At 40.5% G+C, this 18,048-nt stretch overlaps 2 protein-coding genes across 2 annotated transcripts in view; one reads left to right on the top strand and one right to left on the bottom strand.

Moving 5' to 3' along the window:
• FGF7 (fibroblast growth factor 7) overlaps positions 1-11,699 on the bottom strand; it is a 62,530-nt gene extending 50,831 nt beyond the window's left edge. Inside the window, exons 1-2 of the mRNA XM_004709423.2 lie at positions 11,469-11,699; positions 10,350-10,907 (exon numbers count right to left, since the gene is read on the bottom strand). Of these exons, the coding sequence (XP_004709480.1) occupies positions 10,350-10,635 (286 nt within the window). The 5' untranslated portion in view covers positions 10,636-10,907; positions 11,469-11,699. The remainder of the gene's footprint in view (positions 1-10,349; positions 10,908-11,468) is intronic.
• Positions 1-18,048, top strand: part of FAM227B (family with sequence similarity 227 member B) — a 210,409-nt gene that overhangs the window by 107,014 nt on the left and 85,347 nt on the right. The gene's annotated exons all lie outside the window — the stretch shown is intronic.

Raw genomic sequence — 18,048 nt, 5'->3', positions numbered from 1 at the left:
TGGTAGACAGCCTTGTCCTCCCTTTGGCTTTGGTCATCAGGTCTACAGGCAGTCTTACTGGTAGACAGCCTTGTCCTCCCTTTGGCTTTGGTCATGAAGTCTACAGTCAGGCTTACTGGTAGACAGTTTCCTGCCCCCAAATATTGACTCACCACTTCCTTTCTGTGAGTTTATCTCACTCAGCTCTTACAGATTTTCCCTCTCCATGTCTCCTTTTAAACATTGAACAGCAAGATGGACCTTTCAACCCCACCAGCTCCTCCACAGGAGAACGAGAAGGCTATCTGTTCTCATAAAGCTTTGCAGCCTCAGACACCCTAAGGAGGGTCTCGCTGAGACAGAATAGAATCAACGGCAGTGGGTGATGTGTACTGTCAGTCCAGGTATTCCTTTCTTTAATATCAATCAGGAATTATGAGTTTGGACATGCATAGATGAGGGGAAGGAAAGTGGATATTGAAAATGGTCACAGCTCTTTCAGGATAGGTCTTTACTATGCCAGACTCATCTCCCTCCAAGGTCATCAGTGGTACTTGTGCCTACATAAATCGTTGGCTTCTGCAATAAAACCATGATTTTATCAATCATGGAAATGACCTAGAAAGTCAAATTGGTTCTGAAGGCTAAATTTTTTTTTCTGATGATGAAGAATAAAAAGGAAGAGAGGCATCCTTCTCTTTTATTTCAGCATATCTTTTCATGTCTACCTTAAATTCTCATGAGACTATCATAATCTACAGTTGTTTCCCTAATTTTAGATTTGTAATAATATAAGGGAGAAATATGTTAAGCGATTTCCACTTCTTCTCCAATCTTGCACTCCTTTTGCATTGGGCTGGGTGCTGCTTCCTCTACCACTGGGACATAGAAAGCACACAGAGCTAGCAATCTAATAGGGTGGGCCAAGTGCAAACAGGAAGAACCATAAGGCAAGGCAGGTGTGCTCTGTGCAGGTAGATAGACAACTGGGATATAGAAGAGAACAGGGCCTTTCTTGGCCCTACCTCTACTTGCACTCTCAATTAAGTGAGCTCTTCAAAGAACATTGAAGGTAACGTATTAATTTTGCAGTCCTCTCTACAGCATATGGTGATTATTAAATTTTTCCTCTCTACAGTGTATGCTAAATTCCAAATTTTAGAGTAATTTCTGGCCAATGAATGAAACTTATTCTTTGTTAATATCATAGAAATAGCTATAAGTACTTGCTAAAACTATACTTTTGAAAAGTAACACAGTTTATTGTGATAGATGCATGATAAATAGTCGGTCATAATGGAATGCTAAGATAGACACGTGCATAGGAAGTGTTTTGAGTCAGTTTATAGTTTCTTCAAATAATAACTGTTAGGCATGACTTCAAATTAGGAGAATGGTCCTCTAAAGCTGTTCAGCCTTAAGATCCACTGCAGATCTCTGGAGTTTAACTCAACATCCACACCCCAAACACAACCCTAATGGATTATAGTCATGTGCAGGACCCAAAAGGGGAAAGCAACAAAATCAGTGCTGACTTGGGCACAATGCTTGGTGCTAGGTCATTCTTAAACTAATGGGTTAGATCGATTTTAATAGTCTTTTAATTTGGACCAAACAACTTAATTTTTGACTCCACCAAAGATGGACACTCAATGAAGTTCGACGGAATGTAATTGAAAAGTTCTTCGTAAGGAGAGAGAGCCTTCTGTTGTCAAATAAGTCGGGGAAGCCTTATATTGTCTTCTCCTAGAACTCTGAAGTTCACAATCGTGCAATAGCCTTGGGAGTCTTTAAGAATGTGCCCAACTTGATTTAATCTAATATTTCTCAAATCCATTAGCCACAGAAACTATGCTACAGGAAACCATTGTTATCTCAAGGGACACTAGTATTGTAAGAAAGGCAGTTTGGAAAATACTGCCCCAAGAAAAGTCTACATGATGAGTTGATTCTGAATTTGGTCTCAAAAACATTTTCTCAGCATTATCTACAATTACATCTAAAGTTCAAATAGGCAGATAAAGTGCACTAAATTTCAAAAACTCTTAACAGAATATAATAAATATTGCCTTTAAAGATGGGAAATATGCCCATTTCTCTTGTCTAACACTAATCATAAAAATAAATTAGGTTTCAGAAAAATCTTCATAAATAGGGTTTTAAGCACAAAGAACACATAGATGAAGCTTCCTGTTTGAAGAAAACCTATAATAATCAACCTATCCCCCACGTAAACTCCTCTGTGCCCTGTTACTCGGATTTTGAGTTAAATTCAGCCTTTAGCATTATAATGGTGTTTTGTGTTTTGTTTTGATCTTGCACATCTTCCCTCTACTGTCTTGTCAGTCCATGGAATTCCATTGGCATTACTCCTTGAGGGCAGTGGTTCTCAACCTTCCTGATGCCTGCGACCCGTTCATACAGTTCCTCGTGTTGTGGTGACCCCCCAACCACATTATTTTCATTGCTACTTTATAACAATACTTTTGCTACTGTTATGAATCAAGCGACCCCTGTGAAAGGGTCGTTCAATCCCCAAAGGGGTTGCGACCCACAGGTTGAGAACCGCTGGTCTAGGGCATCGAGAAATTTCGTTGAGCTGCACTTTATAAGAACCTGATATATCTAAATCGTTCGTAAATGAACAGGGCAACAACATCCATCTATAATCTTTTCCACTCTCCTTTTTCCCCTCTCCTGCTCCCAAAGATGTCTTCTTCCCGTTTCCTCTTCCAAGGGCCTTAGCTGACAGCTCCATCAAGTACCTGTGCCTGTTCCCCTGCGGGGGAGGTGACTGGGCCTGGGCAATCTTCCCAGCCAGTTCTCCCCAACGAGCATTAAAACGTTTCCCTCTGGGACCAGATGCCTGAAAGGCAAGGTTTTATTGGGGCATGTGCTATGGCTTGAATTGTCTTCCCTGCCCTGCTCCTTCCCCTCAAAAAAGGTGTGCTGTGACTATTAGCCTCTGTGGGAAAGGGTTGCCTTCGCTATGTTAGCTCACTGCCACCGAGTCAATGCTGACTCATAGTGACCCCTGTGGGTCTCCGAAGCTGTAACTCTTTATAGCTGCCCGTGGTTTCGAACTGCGGATCACATCGCAGCCCAATTCATAACCATAACCCCACCAGGGCTCCTTTGGTTTTTAATGAGACCGGATTCGTGTGGGGTGAATCCGGTTAATGTCTTTCACGATCGATCGAAGATGAAACGAGATTGCCTAGATGGGGTAAGATAGACGGCCAGGCTTGAGATTTCCAAGAAATCAGGAAACCCAAACTGAAGAGATCAGGACCTGCCTCGCAGACTCTGGACTTCTGGCCTCCTACGCTGTGAGAAAATGAATTTCTGCTTGTTAAATACGGTGGTACTTCTGTAGAGCTTGGTGTCTAGAAAACTGAGACAGCATGGATGTAGATGACTTTCTCTCTTTCCCACTCCAACCGCTTTGTTTCTACCTATTATTGCTCAAAGCCATTAAGCTATCTGGGTAAAGAACTCTAACAGCCGTCAGTTTATGAATGAGTTTGGTGTGGCGTCTCTGTAAATCAGATTCAGATATAATCTCAAATGGAGATATAAATCTTGGTCTGGAAACAGTTAAAAATGCAGTGGCTCTTAACATGGCTTTTCAACCCATGGGGAAGGCAGTTATTTTCATTTGCCAAGCTGTTTGCCTGCAGACAGACTGGATATCATTTAGATAAGAGAGTACTGAATCTGGAAGTCAATTTTATTTAACGAGATTTTTTTTTTCTCCTGACATTACTTAAGTATACATAACTCTTGCCATTCCTTCGGTGTATGATATGTGAAATTAGAATAGAAAAGTATTGTATTTTAATAGCTATATTGAGGGAAAAGGTACTGTATATTTGATACAGCGGGAAACATCAGTATCCTTAAAAAATAATGATAAAGAAATGTGTCTTATTATTGTGTCTTATCACAAGTTTGCAAGGAGAGCAAATCCCTAGCATCATATACATTTTATGAATCTGGATTAATTTTTTAGACTTGCGGTTTCTGCCTCCTGGGCTTTATAAGCATCATGGGGTGCGCATGGAAGGTGTAACTGAAGATTACAGTCATGGTGTTTGTAGCCCATGCAATTTCGGAGTAACCGCATCTGAATGACGACAGTCCAGGGCCCCTGCTAGCTCACTACTTGTCAGGAGAAATTCAGGCCTGACTGCAATTTTGAGACCCACGTGACCTATTCGATCCTCCAGTGAACTGACTCACCAAAGCAGCACTCTTACACAGTAGTTCCAGAGCCTTGTCACAAGCATTTCTTGGCCAATTCACCAAATGTTGGTGAATGTCAGAGAGATCAAATGGGCCCAGAAAAGCTCCTCCATGCATAATGTAGATCTTCTTTCTTGATCACATCTATTTGAAAATCATCAAGTGTGCCAATTAACTCTGGAGCACTCTATGGCTTTCCAAACACTCTCAGGAGACCTGAGCGGGCTCAGGCTGAATTAGAACTCTCGCTCACCTTAAGCACTGGTCTTCATTCAACCTCAGCTGCATGTTAGCCTCTCTGCAGAGCCTTAACAAATATGGTTAGCTGGCTCAGCCCTGCCTTCATAGACTCTGATTTAATAGAGCTGCAGTATCCCCAGAAAGTTTAGTGTGGTCCCCTAAGACCCTTGGTTCCTTGCCTTCATAGTATGTCAGAATTACCTAGGTCTCTTAAATTCCTAGCACCCAGTGGATGATCCAGATCAATTTAATGAGAATCTTTGTGGGTAGGATCTGGCATCATTATTTTTTTTCAATGTCCCAGAGGGTTGTACTATTTCCTCAAGGTTGAGAAAGAGAAAGTTCTAGAAAAGTCAGCCCTTTCCATATATGTAAAAGCGAACCATTTGCATTCTCTCCAGTTAACTTTGGTCTCTGCATGCTCTCAAACTAGAGGGTAAAAAGTATTGCCCACATCCAAGTGATGCTGGGAGATCTCTGTGTCCTTCCCCCAGCCTCATTTGTCAATAAAGAAGGAAAACAAAACAAGTCATTTACTGAGAGCTGTGCCTCATTTCTGCTTTTCTTCCAGCTCTTCACGACTGATTGGAGACAAATGAGCTTCAACTAGGTTTCTTTACACTTTCCACTAACTTTGGACAGTAAAATTCTATGTAATCTGTGCCTATCTCTAATAAATAGTACACATGCCCCATCAAAACGGTGTCTTACTGTAGTGAATTAGAAAGAGTCACTGTTTGAAGGTTAGTTTGGAAGATAGTGTCCAAGTTCAGCCAAACAGTACGCCACTGAACAAGAGGCCAATGTTAACAGGAGGAAAGTCAATAGAATTATATATACTTAAGTCTTAAGTATTCTTGATGGATAAAGAAGTGAAAGTACTGATGAGCGCAGAGAGGATTTACAAGAATAAGAAATGCTTCTACAGTAACAAAGGTAATTGTATTAAGTACTTAATAGGTGCCAGACACTGCTGGCTAAAAAAAAAAAAAAGGCAGAATAAGGCTATGAAATGAAAAATAATCCATAATGTTAGCATTTTCAAAGAATAGCTAGTATCTCCTAATATACTTCATAAGCATTTTTTTTTATATAGGACTATATGAGCACTACTTATATAGGATTCTATCTTGTCATTCTGTCAAGGATTTAGGTTCAACTCCTTAGAGTAATCTATTCTTTTTGAAGGTAAGGGTTCTTTTTGTTTTACTGGGTGGGGGGAGGGGTTGTTGCTGTGTTTTGTTTTGTTCTTATAATATGACTTCTCATTCTTTCAGCTAACTTACTAAGAACCATTTGGAACATAAGCAAGCTGACCCTCGTCGTAGTCAGAGATGACACGGGTCTTCACTAGCTACTAGCAGAGATTATTATTGAGTGGAATTCTACCCAAAGAATTGTTGACAATTCAGCCTCTGGCTTCTGTGGCCAAAGGCAAATCCAACAACACTGTTTATTTTCTTTTTGCCAAGTGTTAGGCCATATCCCATCACAGTCTAACAATCCCAAAGAGACGATTGCCAAATCATTGGCCAGTTTTCAGAATGGCTACCCCTTTCTTGCTGTGGAACTCAAAATGCTCAATTATCATGAAGGGAGGCAGATGCTCTACTGGATCAGTGGTTCAGGACCATTAAGGATTTCATCTTTTAAAAAGGAACAGGTGACATTGACCATGGTCAAGAGGAGCAAAAGTTTTTAGTAACTGGATGCTGAAAGCATGAGAATCATTCCGGAGGATTAGGTTCTCTGTCCCACATCTGTCCCTTGGGGCAGTTGTCGGTTGCCCAGTGCACTGCTGCCGTCTCTCACTCGGCACCTCAATCCCCAGCTTAAACAGCAGTGTTATTTCTGTCAGGTGTGGAGTGATGGCCTCTGTCTGCCGAGGAGAAGCCTGGTCCAACAATGTTCTAAATTCACCCCCTGGCCTTCCCCGAGGGAAGCACTCTGACAACAGAAGCAGTGGCATTTGACCATTCATTGACAGTCCCTGTACGATGACAGAAATTCTTTGCTTCTGCAGAGAATCTGAACATTTCTTTCATTTCGAATGGGGGCTTTGCACTTTTGTTACCCTCACGATCAGTTCACAGTCTGGTTTTATGGCTTAGACATTGAGCGTAAGCCTAGACTTGCAGCCACCACAGAGAGTCAGCTAAGAGGCAAATCCCTCTGCCCTGGGTCAGAGAAGGTGCAATCCCCAGGACAAGTTCTCCAAGAAAATCTCCTCTCTGCTAATGCCTTCCAACTGCAGCCCACCCTTCTCCGGACCACTCAAGAATTCCCCTGTTCACACAGCTCCATCTGCTTGTCTATTAGTCAGTCGTTCTTTGGGGTTCCTCGGTTTGTTCTTTTTGTAATGCATGAATTCCAGTGGAGCTTTTTCACAAGAGAGCGCTACAATTAAGGCAAAACTGAAATGATAGCCTCGCAATCCAAAGTAGCTTAAGTCATTTTTAAGTGCCTTAGAGAATAAGACTGAGCTATCTCACCTCCCTTCCCTTCCTCCAGCCCCTCCACTCGCTCCAGCTCAGCACCTTCTGGAGGCAAGATTTCACACTCAGATAAGGCCCCTCCCCTAGGACTCCTATCTTACAAATGTCTGATAGAGCACACTCTGCGGTCCTCTGAGGCCCAGCACTACCCCCAAGTCACTTCTCTTTCCATTCAAACCAAAAGCATGCGGGTGCTCTGGGTAACTTTATGGTAACCAAGAGAATGGCTCTTCTGTTCCATGTCATTGACGTCTAGCTTGTTTTGTGCAGAATTTTATCTTCCAGCACCTCGAAATCCATACCAGCTTTAAAGACCTCCAAACAAGTGAGTTTCACACTCTGTTAATAAATGTGCCCAAACACTGAAAATAAAGCTCAGGCTTTGATTCTGATACTTCTCACTTTGCTAAACTCTGCTGTTCTGTCTACTAGAGAACCCTCACTACCCTCTTCTCTCCTTTTAATGAAAATTAGAAGGAAGCATTTTTGTCTATTTGGTCACTCATTCATTCGATTCACTCTTGGGGAATGTAAAAGGACAACTCTTCTAATTTTGTATTTTCACATTTCTCATCTTGTTTAAAAAGAAAAACAAATTCTGCCGAGCACTTTGTTCATGCCAGACTTTCCTAATGAAGAGCTTGCATAGGCTTGCTGTTCACAGGATTGAAAAATAGGTTCCAACTTCTAATATGACCATTTGCACTTGTAGGTATGGGGCATTAGTTCCTAAATATTAATGAGGATGTCCTTAAGTATTAGAAAATGGCTATCAGAATTCTATTCTAATAGGTTATTCTTCATGCAGCCTTCCTGGGAGGATTTCCTCTTATACCTTAGGATTTCTTATTGAAAAGGGGACTTCTATGGGCAATGGAGAAGCCCTGTTGCCTTCTCCTTCAACGGGATACCATCATGTCTTGGCAACAGTTTTAGGGTTTACATATTGGATCATAATGTGTTTCCCTGTCCAGAATCAGGGACAGATTCCCTTACCAAATCAAGACAGTGTGCCCAATACAGCCTATGAAAAACCTTATAGAGGTGAAGATTATTTGCATAGAACATACCATATATTTTAGAATATATTCTTTTTCCGAGATTCTAATTCATAACAATATAAGCTGACTTTCTTGTTTCTTTTCTTTTTATTTTGAGTTCGTGTTAGAGAACAGATGCTGACTAAGATTAACACTAAATTAAGGAGCCCCGGTGTCACAGTGGTTACGTGCTCAACTGCTAACGGAATCGTTGGCAGTTAGAACGCACCAGACCCTCCCTGGGGAGAAAGCTGTGCCAGTGGGCTTTCATAAAGATGAAGCCTTGGGAAGGCTATGGGACAGTTCTATTGGGCCCTGTAGGGCTGCTGTGAGTCGGAACTTGACAGCACTGGAGTGGGGTTTCAGCTTGGGTCAGCAAGCATTCAATTATATTCCAGACTGTAAAACAACATTAGCATTTTGTGTATGTGTACACATACCTGAGTTTCATAGTTATAAGACAGTATAACCTGAACAAAATAAAACTTCCATATGTGAACGTAGTTCAGGTGTGTATTTTTTAATAGAAAATAATTATCCATGTTGTTCCGTTTCATTGGCTTCCACACCTGATTTTTCACTTTTTCATGATTTGATAAAAAGCATTCAAAAGTCATCAGCGTGTAGAATTCTACAAGGTGTAGGTTTGATTCCCATCGTACTGATACAATTGATAATTAGTTTTGACAGTTCATTTGATCATTGAGGTACTATACACTTTCGCTGCCTTAAGTTTGTGATGGTTACATAAGGGGTTCTTAAGTGCCCTGACCTTTGAATTCGATAGTCTGTGGGTTAGAGTAGAACAGGCTACAAGACCTGGAATGAATGTGTCTGGGAGGTCATCTCATGTTTTACAGGTGAAAAAATCGAGGATTGGAAAAATGATTAAATGTTTCCATAGACATTCACAGACAGGGGTTGGCCCTCCGCCAGGACTCTGTCTTCTGTACAGCGTTTCAATTATGCACAATAAATCTTAGTAACACTTAAGGAAATTGATTTTAAGCCAAACTCTGTTGCTCACGAAGGAGTGAGCAGAAATTGCCCCGCAAGTCATTGTTCCTTCAGCTAAACTTCAGTACAATCAAAACAATCTTCTAGGGCTAACATGATATCTCTATTAATAACAGTAGTAATAAAACCTTACTTGACTGCAGCACATTAAAATGACTTTAACATTCTATATCAATACAGCTTTTTAAAAGCCTCTCATTTCCTTATCAGAAATATAATTCCCCACATTTTTGTTTACTGATTGATTATTTTAGAAGTCTGAAAGCCATTCATTAAACAGACAATGAAAGTTTTAAATATTTGGCATACAACTGTGTTAACCATGTGGCACCATTAATCTCATATATTGTTTTCTGTCAAATTGAGCACCCATAATACATGAATGTGATATACTAATAATGTCGTTCATGTACTAACAATGCAAACAAGTTTGTCTCTTAGAAATTTTAAACCTTTAGTGTATATAGTGCAGTGTTATATTTTATTCCATTAAATTTAATACTATTGTAATTGGTTATTAATAATAACCGCTAAATAATAAATCCAGTCTTGATATTTCAACATGAAAAATAACTGATTTCAGGGAAAACAAAACTATTCTGTTAAAAATCATAGAATTAACATGTTTTCCAACTCACTTTTATTTCCTCACATTTTTATGTCTCCTAAGACAACACAGATGTTTGTGGCATAGAAGATTTAGATAAAGGAAATGCTTAGAGAAATCTATTTTTAGCCTATGTAGATAATTTTAAAAGTTAATACAAGCTTATTATAACATAAACTGATAAGAACCGCACAGATTCCCTTCTGCAATATGACTGTACACAACTGCACAAATCACCAAAGGCATTTTTTCCTTTTAGCATAGAAATATTTCATGGAAATATTCTTTAAAAGGAAATAAGATCAATAAAAAAATACCAATTCTCTATACCTCAGACTAGTTATCAGTAGCCCCCTCCCCCCCAGTGAGTATTTACTAATCCTGTATTAGAATGCCAAATAAGTTCTGCTAGAAGATAATCAATCACATTTTGGGGTGAATAAAAGTATTTACATTTTGTTTAGCTGATGAACATTTGAGTGTATGCTTCCAAATTGGCTCAGTTTATCCACTCAAATCATAACATTCGTAGATCTGCCCTGTTGCTGGAAATGGTTTTAGGGACACAGAGCGATGCTCACACTGTTAAAACATCAGACGGTGGTTTTTAACTTTTTCTTTCCCACTCAAATAAGGAAAAGGGAGAGCATGCCTGATCTAATCATTCCTCCTTTCACAGACGGTGCGGCTCTGTAAGCAGTGATTTAGGTAAAAGACTTTACTTACTGTAATTGTTCTTCATCTCTTGGGTCCCTTTTACTTTGCCTCGTTTATCAATCCTCAGATACCACTGTGTGCGACAGAAGAGTCTTCGCACTCTTATATCCCCTCCTTCCATGTAATCATAACTTCTTGTATGTCGCTCGGGGCTGGAGCAGTTCACATTCGTAACCATTTGCTCTGCGGTCATGTCATTGCAAGCTGAAGATGGGGCGCCCACGAGACAGATAATGGGGAAGCTTGATCTGTACAGCAGGGTTGGCAGGATCCATGTCAGTATCCATTTGTGCATTATAGTGTAGTGCTCCGGGTGTGCATGAATAACATAATGAGAAACAAATCTTGAGTGGTTGTTGCTCCTAGGGTATTGACTTCTTCCTATCTGGGAACTGCCGATTGATTTAAGAACGAGTACTTGCTTTTTCCCAACTCTTCGCCTTATCCTTCTTTAAGTTCCTGATTCAAAAGCAGGATTCCTCCTTTTGAGAACGCTCTGTTGGTATATCCTTATCAAAACAGGTTGTCCTAAGCTCAGTTGCTGCGATGCTGTTTGCTACTTGACTTCTGTTTGCAATGAGAGATTAAGAATGGGAAGGGAAGGAGACAGGAAGACGAACAATTGGATCACAAACTGCAGTCGGCAAATCGTACTATAACCTATAGTGCAGCATACACTGTTGAGGTCCATTCAAAACAGCTTTCACATCTTTAGCACTGTGCACAGATTTTGAAAGGTATGCACTAATAGAGATCCATCAGAATGCCTACGATTTTATCATTCATTTCTCTTGTTATTTTGCATGAAACAGCATACAATTAGAGCTTATTTAAACCCACTTTTAAACTTACTATTAACAATGCTTGCCCTCCTTTTCTTTATTATATGCTTTTACATTTGTGGTTAACCAATTATTTCCCCCCTAACTGCTCCCATTTCTCAAATTAAATGTCAAGATTTCTCTGGAGAACTTCAACTTTCTATAAATTCTACAGCCTAATTGTTATAGATACACATCTCAAAACTCTGGTAACTTTACTTATCCTCTTAGTACTAAAAGCAGAGAAACATATAAACGATTTGAAAACATTCAGCATTAGCTTAAAAGACAAATAACGGTAACTTACTTGGTCTGTTGATAACAGCTGGATGCACAAGAATTCCATGTCTGTTGTCTGCCTTGTGCAACTTGAGCCTCTCTACTGTAGCTACAAACTATTTCTCAGCCGAGAAAGTCCCCAGAAGAGTCATATTGTTTCCATAAATCAGCAGGCAAGAGGCTTTCCCCTGTGTGCGTGAGCGCGTGTGTGCTGGCTTGTGTGTGTGTGTGGAGCCTTTTATTCAGCGCTTTTCAATAAATACCTATGCTGACCTCATTGGGAGCAATTAAAACTTAACCAGTGAGCTGTTAGTTGAGTGTAACAGCAAGCGTAAGAGGACGTTTACATAGTATCCGATGGTCATCAGAGGGAGCTATGAACATAGTTTATGCTCAAATCCACAAGAGGGAATCCACTTAGGGAGAAACGGATCTCTGATTCTGAAGTATTGCAAGCAGGAAAATGATCTTTTTTTTTGTTTAACCTGTACCACATAACAGTTGTACATAGTTTGAAAAATATTTTAGCATATGAGGGGGCTTCAAAAACCTCGTGGGGGAAAAAAGCCATTATCTTTTCATCCTGTTTTCCCACAAAGTATTTGAGGCCTCAGCTTATATTTGAAGGAGTCGTTAGTTAGAAAAGTTTTCATAGCTTTATTACACAGGCATGCTTTTCTGCTACGACCCTTTAATGTTAGAAAAGAAGTACTCATTTGTATTGTGCACTCATGTCTGAGTGTCTTAAAACATTATATATCTTCCTACAGAGAACAGTCTTAATTGCAATATAAATATAATTTTTACGTTTCCGATTTCTAGACTTCAAATGAGAAGACTGGGGTCCTTATTTGAGTTGGGTCACGGATTACCAATGTGACCTGGGACAAGTCATTCGCATCCCCGAGTCTCAGCTCCCACACTTGTGAACACTAGTCTAAGCGGTCCTATGCTGCCTTTTAATATTAAAATGTTGTGATTTGTGATGTATTGAACTATTCATGTGAGGACGATGATATGTCATTTAAAAAAATAATTATTCTTAAATATAAACTGTTTTCTTTAGGCACTAATGTTTACTCTTACCTCAGTAAGGAAACCAACACATGAAATAAATATTACCTTAGGGAAAGCATTGTAAGAGCTATGAAACAAAACAAACAAGCAAACTATCTCACTGCTCTCAAGTCTGTACTGACGCATAGCAACCCTGCCGGACAGAGCACAGCTGTCCCCTTTGTTTTGCTGAGGCCACGCATCTTTAGGGGGACACAAACCTCCTGTGGGTTCAAAATGCCAACCTTGCAGGGAGCAGCCGAATATTTAACCCACTAAACCACCAGAGCTGTCGCAGAGCTACAGCTAATGTAAGGTGTTCGCTCTCCCTTTGATTTCCTGTTTAGCTTATATATAGTCCTGCGCATGTCTTTAAAAATAATTGGTGCCGAATAATTGCATTATTAATCTAAATCAATATTTAGATATACATTTTGAAGTTTTCTTTCCCAATGTATTTCTCTCTCTCTCTCTCTCTCTCTCTCTCTCTCTCTCTCTCTCACACACACACACACACACACACACAGAGCTTCTGTACTTGCAATGCACTAAATTACCACCAGGTGGTGCATGTAGACCAAATAGGATTAAGTCCTTTCCATTGGCTTCTGTTACGTGATTTGTGATTTCCCTTTGTGTTTTTGTTTTGAGGGAGCAAGTCAAGAGTACCGAATAGGTTTTAAAGTATCCCATTACTCTTTAGGCACCAAGTATTGAAAACTATCATTTTATTAAAGCAGAGGAAAATGAGCTTTTTCTATAATTTTATCTGTTGAAAGTTAGATGGCTGCAAAACATTTTATCATGCGTTTCTCAAAACGGAGGAGGCATAGAGAGTATGATGCTACTGTGTTGTGAATCATGCCCACTAGTTTGGTGGGCAAAATAATGAGCAAGGGTTAAAACTTTTAGAGTCACTGGCCCCTCGAAATAAATGAAAATTAACAATCAGTTCAAGAGCTACTAAATCTGTGCATTCTACACTTAACCCACAAGATTTTAAACCAAGCTATCAATAGATTAGAATTAATATTTGCTACGTACGACGCTCAAGACTAAAGTAAGTGGATAATGTATTCGTGGAAGAAAGAATGTGTACCACTGAGTCCGTTTCAACTCCTAGGGACTCGTGCTGACAGAGCAGAAGTGCACCCGTAGGGTTCTCAGGGCTGCCATCATGACAGAAACAGTGGTGATGAGGGTTCAAATCGAACCACAGACCTTTCAGATAGCAGCCACGTGCTTAACCACTGGACCACCAGGGTTCCTTAAAGACTGCATCCAAAACCCACGGCCACCAAGAAATTCTGACGCACACAACCCCATAGGACTGAATAGTAGCACGGGGGTGGGGGTGGGGGTTCTAAGGCTGTAAATATTCCTAGGGGAACCCTGTTGGTGTTGTCAGTTAAGCATTGGGCTGCTAACCACAGGGCTGGAGGTTCCAATCCATCAGCTGCTTAACAGAAGGAAGAGATGAGGCTGTCTACTCCCGGAAAGATTTGCAGTCCCAGAAAGCCGGCCCCCTGTGGCTCAGAATTGCCTTGACGCAGTGAGGAAGATCTTTGTCAACGAGGCCCGCCACATCTTTCTCTCTTGAGCAGCTGGTGGGTTCGAATCGTTGACCTTTTGTTTAACAGCCAAGGACTTTAAACACTGTGCCATCAGGGCTCCTAAACAGTATCTAGCGCTTCCTTCAAATCATATAGCATTGCCTGTGAACTTGGACAGTGAGAATGAAACTTTGACCTGGGCACTCTATACTCTATTATTCGAAAATGCGATTCTAATAATATCAATGAATAGACTGATTTCAATAAGCAAACTATATGAGGGATTTAAATATTTAGCCATTAGTTTCTTTCATGGAGATTCATTCATTCAGAATGGGACAACAACCTCCCGTAGACCTCATTGATGCCTTTGTGACACGTCTTGTCGAGAGAGAGTCTCCATGTGCTAAGGGGAACGCCAGAGGTCTCCAGAGAGGGTCATCCTTGTGAGGACGGGGCAAGCCCGAGCAGTGCTTTACTCTGCTGTACACGGAATCACTCTGAGTCAGAGGCAACTCACTGCACACAACAGCAACGAGAAGAGCGTCCAAGGAGCCCTCAGGATGCACCGGTTAGTGCTCCGCAGCTCATCGGGTCGGTGGTTCAAACTCACCAGCTGCTCGGTGGAAGTAGGATGACACAATCTGTTTCCAAAAGGATTTACTTCCGTGGAACCCTGGGGGGTAGTTCCACCGGGGTAGATCTACCCCAACTATAGACTAAATAGCCGCAGGTTTGGGGGGTTGTTTTTCCCCAGTATTCTTTGTAGTAATAAATGATATCAACAACTGTTTATTGGAATGTACAATCATTCCACTTCTCTTCAGGTGTTTTGTTGTTGTTTTTTTTATGGAAGTGGATTTTTTTAGTTTATTAGTGGATGAGGTAGGTTTTTTTTTTTAAATCAATTTATTGGGGCTCATAAAAGTCATCACAATACATAGATCAATTGTGTAGAGCACATCTATACATTTGTTGCCCTCATCATTCCCAAAATTCGCTTGCCTCTTGGGTTCCCGGAATCAGCTCATTTTCCTTTTTTCCTCCCCTCCCCCTCCCTTCCTCTGCCCCCCTCCCCCATGCATCCTTGATAATTTATAAATTATTATAAGATTTGAAACCCCCTCGTACAGTAAGTCTTGGCTGAGCACCTACGGCTGCCAGGAGTCAAAGCCAAACCAGAAAAGCCCTGGAGGGTAAATAAGAGCAACAACAACAACACTGGTACCTTAGACGACAGGGGAGAAGGCCCCTGGGAATTTCAGGGACTGCAACCCCTCACAGAAGTAGAGAGTCCTCTCTTTTCCCCTAGGGGAAATCGCAAGAAGCAGAGGCACAGAAAGACTTGAGGGAATTGTCTTTCCTTTGTTGCTTCTAGAATGTTTGAGTCGGCTTCATTTTCAATGAGAAAAATCTCATCTTTTGAGCTTTAAATGTGTAAAACAAAGGATTCTTAAAAAGTAACTTTTTGCTGGTGACCTTTGAAAGGAAAGGTTAGCTTCTGGGATTTTTCACAAAGAATCAATGCCAAATACTTGTTCTAGTTTGATTTGGAGATAGAAGAGATGAAAAGAATGCAGAGAATTTATTTCAAGTCATCTCATAAAAACATAGACAGGTGTTAAAAGAGTAATTAATCATTTAGTTTAAAGTTAAACAACCTCCCCTATTATCATTTAGCCCCAAAGCGGTCAATGTTAGAAAAATAACATTTAATTAATGGGTTCTAGTAATAGTTAATTTGAAACCTGTGACTCTTCACAGTTATGTGTCATATAATAGAGAATACTATCATTAAACATTGTCACTATATACTACCCTGTTGCTTATTTTCCAGTTTCCATCACTTCCCCCAAATATAAGTAAATAGTGTTATCCATTTCCTTCTATGAGGGTGTACCCCCCCCCAAAAAAAAACACAAAAGAAACCCGGAATTGCTCTGGGCAGAGCAGAGCTTTCATAGTGCATGCACATTTTTCCCACTAGGCGAGTAGCGAGTAACTTGCTCTGAGTTAGTGTACCCAGCAACATCGCCTGGAAAAGTTCTTTCCGGTCACAGTGAATTTTTTCATAAAAGCAGTTTCGCCTGAACCACGTTTTTTTTGTGATGGCCAATCTAAGAGAACAGCATGTGGGTGTGAACTTTGTTTCCTGCTCAGGGAAAATGCCACAGAAACTGTTGTGATGTTGAACACAGCTTACAAGGACAGCGCTATGGGAAAAACTCAAGTGTATGAGTGGTTTTCTCATTTCAACGAAGGTGAAATGTTGTTTGATGACCAACCTCATTCTGGGTATCTCTCAACTTCCCAGATGGACAAAAATGTCCACTCCTAGTGCATTTGGAGCTTGTTTCACCAGGTCAGATTGTTAATCAAGCTTCTATTTAGGGGTTCTGAAAAGATTGCGTAACAGTGTGAGGGGGGAAAAGGCCTGATTTGTGGCAAACGGGGACTGTTTTTGCCACCACAACAATGTGCCTGGTCACGCAGCCATGTCAGTGCACCAGTTTTTAGCAAAAAGCATGTCGCTCTTGCCCCAGGCTCCTGACTCACCTGAACCCACTCTGTGCAACTTCTTTTTGTTTCCATGCATGAAGAGGGACATGAGTGGACAGAGATTTGACGACATAGATGAGGTGAAGGAAAAAACGAGGGAGGTGCTGTCAGTGTTTTCAAGAATGGAATCATAAATTTGACAAATGTATTAAAGTAATGGAGAGTACTTTGAAGGGATAAAGATGTTTTGTTAAAAAAAAATTAAAATACATAGCTTTGTAAACAAACTTCCATTTGGGGGGGATACCCCCTTGTATATATAAAGGCACATTAAATGCACACATATATGTAGTTTTCCCCTTGTTACATAAAATGCAACATACCATACACACTATTTTTCATCTTCCTCTATGTAAAAAAATCTATCTCAATATTTAAGAAGTGTTCTGTATTTTGAAATCTTTTATAGCTGCACAGCATTCATCAAACAGCTATATCACACAGCATTTTACCAGCCCTCTATTAATGAACATTGAATTTTCCCAGTCCTTTCTACTTAAAAAACAAATGGAGCAATAAATAAAATTGCAAATGTATCATCTTATGCAGAGCAAGTTATATTTGCACAATCAATTCCCAAAAGTGAAATATCTGGAGCAAATGGTATATGTCTTACTTTTTTATAGCCATTGCCAATTTAAGGAGTCCTGCTGATACCGTCGGGTAAGCATTGGATTATTAACCATAAGGTCAGCTGTTCAAACCATTAGCTACTCCAAGGGGAAAAATGAGATTACCTGCTCCTGTAAAGATTTACAGTCTCAAAGAAAAACATATATAAAGTCGCTATGAATCAGGGTCAACTTGATGGCAGTGGTGTGATTTGGGGTTTTGGTACTGCCAATTTACTCCAATCCAGGTGGCTGGACTAGCTTAACCACTCCGCCGGCAGTGCATGAGGATGTCTATTTGTTCAACAGAGCGGTCGTCAGCCTTGAGGGCACTTAGCAATCTGATAGGTGAAAACAGTGCTTCCTGATAGTTATCTTTACACTTGTCTTTCTAGGGGAAGATGATTGCCATTGGCAAGTATTATAAAGAAAAAGTACAAGGGAGTGTCAACAAGTATTGCTACTAGGATCCCTCTGCTCGCCCACGTGGTTTGGTTCTAAGCAAAACATGTTTAGACAGGTCTCTGTAATCAATGCATGGCTGTAGACAAGTTCTCCTCGTTAGAACGCCTTTGAATAACAGTGCAATCAAAACCGTGGTTTCCAGGGATTTCTGCTGGGCCAGTGAAATTCAAGGCTGACAGGTCGGCTCAGGAGGTGATGGCAGCTGTTTGGGGGATCGCAAAGGAGCAGCCTTGAAATATTTCTCTGAAAGACACAGGATGGTCATGGGAGCATATTTTGAAATTGTAGAGAAACTGAAAACTGCATTGGAGACAAAAAGGCCAGGAAAATGGCCCTGAGGACTTTTCCCATCATGACATTGTGC

This window comes from Echinops telfairi, unplaced genomic scaffold, assembly GCF_000313985.2.
Source record: "Echinops telfairi isolate 266 unplaced genomic scaffold, ASM31398v2 ScPeMD7_8;HRSCAF=38, whole genome shotgun sequence".
Lineage (NCBI taxonomy): Eukaryota > Metazoa > Chordata > Mammalia > Afrosoricida > Tenrecidae > Echinops > Echinops telfairi.
This window is presented reverse-complemented; position numbering and strand designations above follow the sequence as displayed.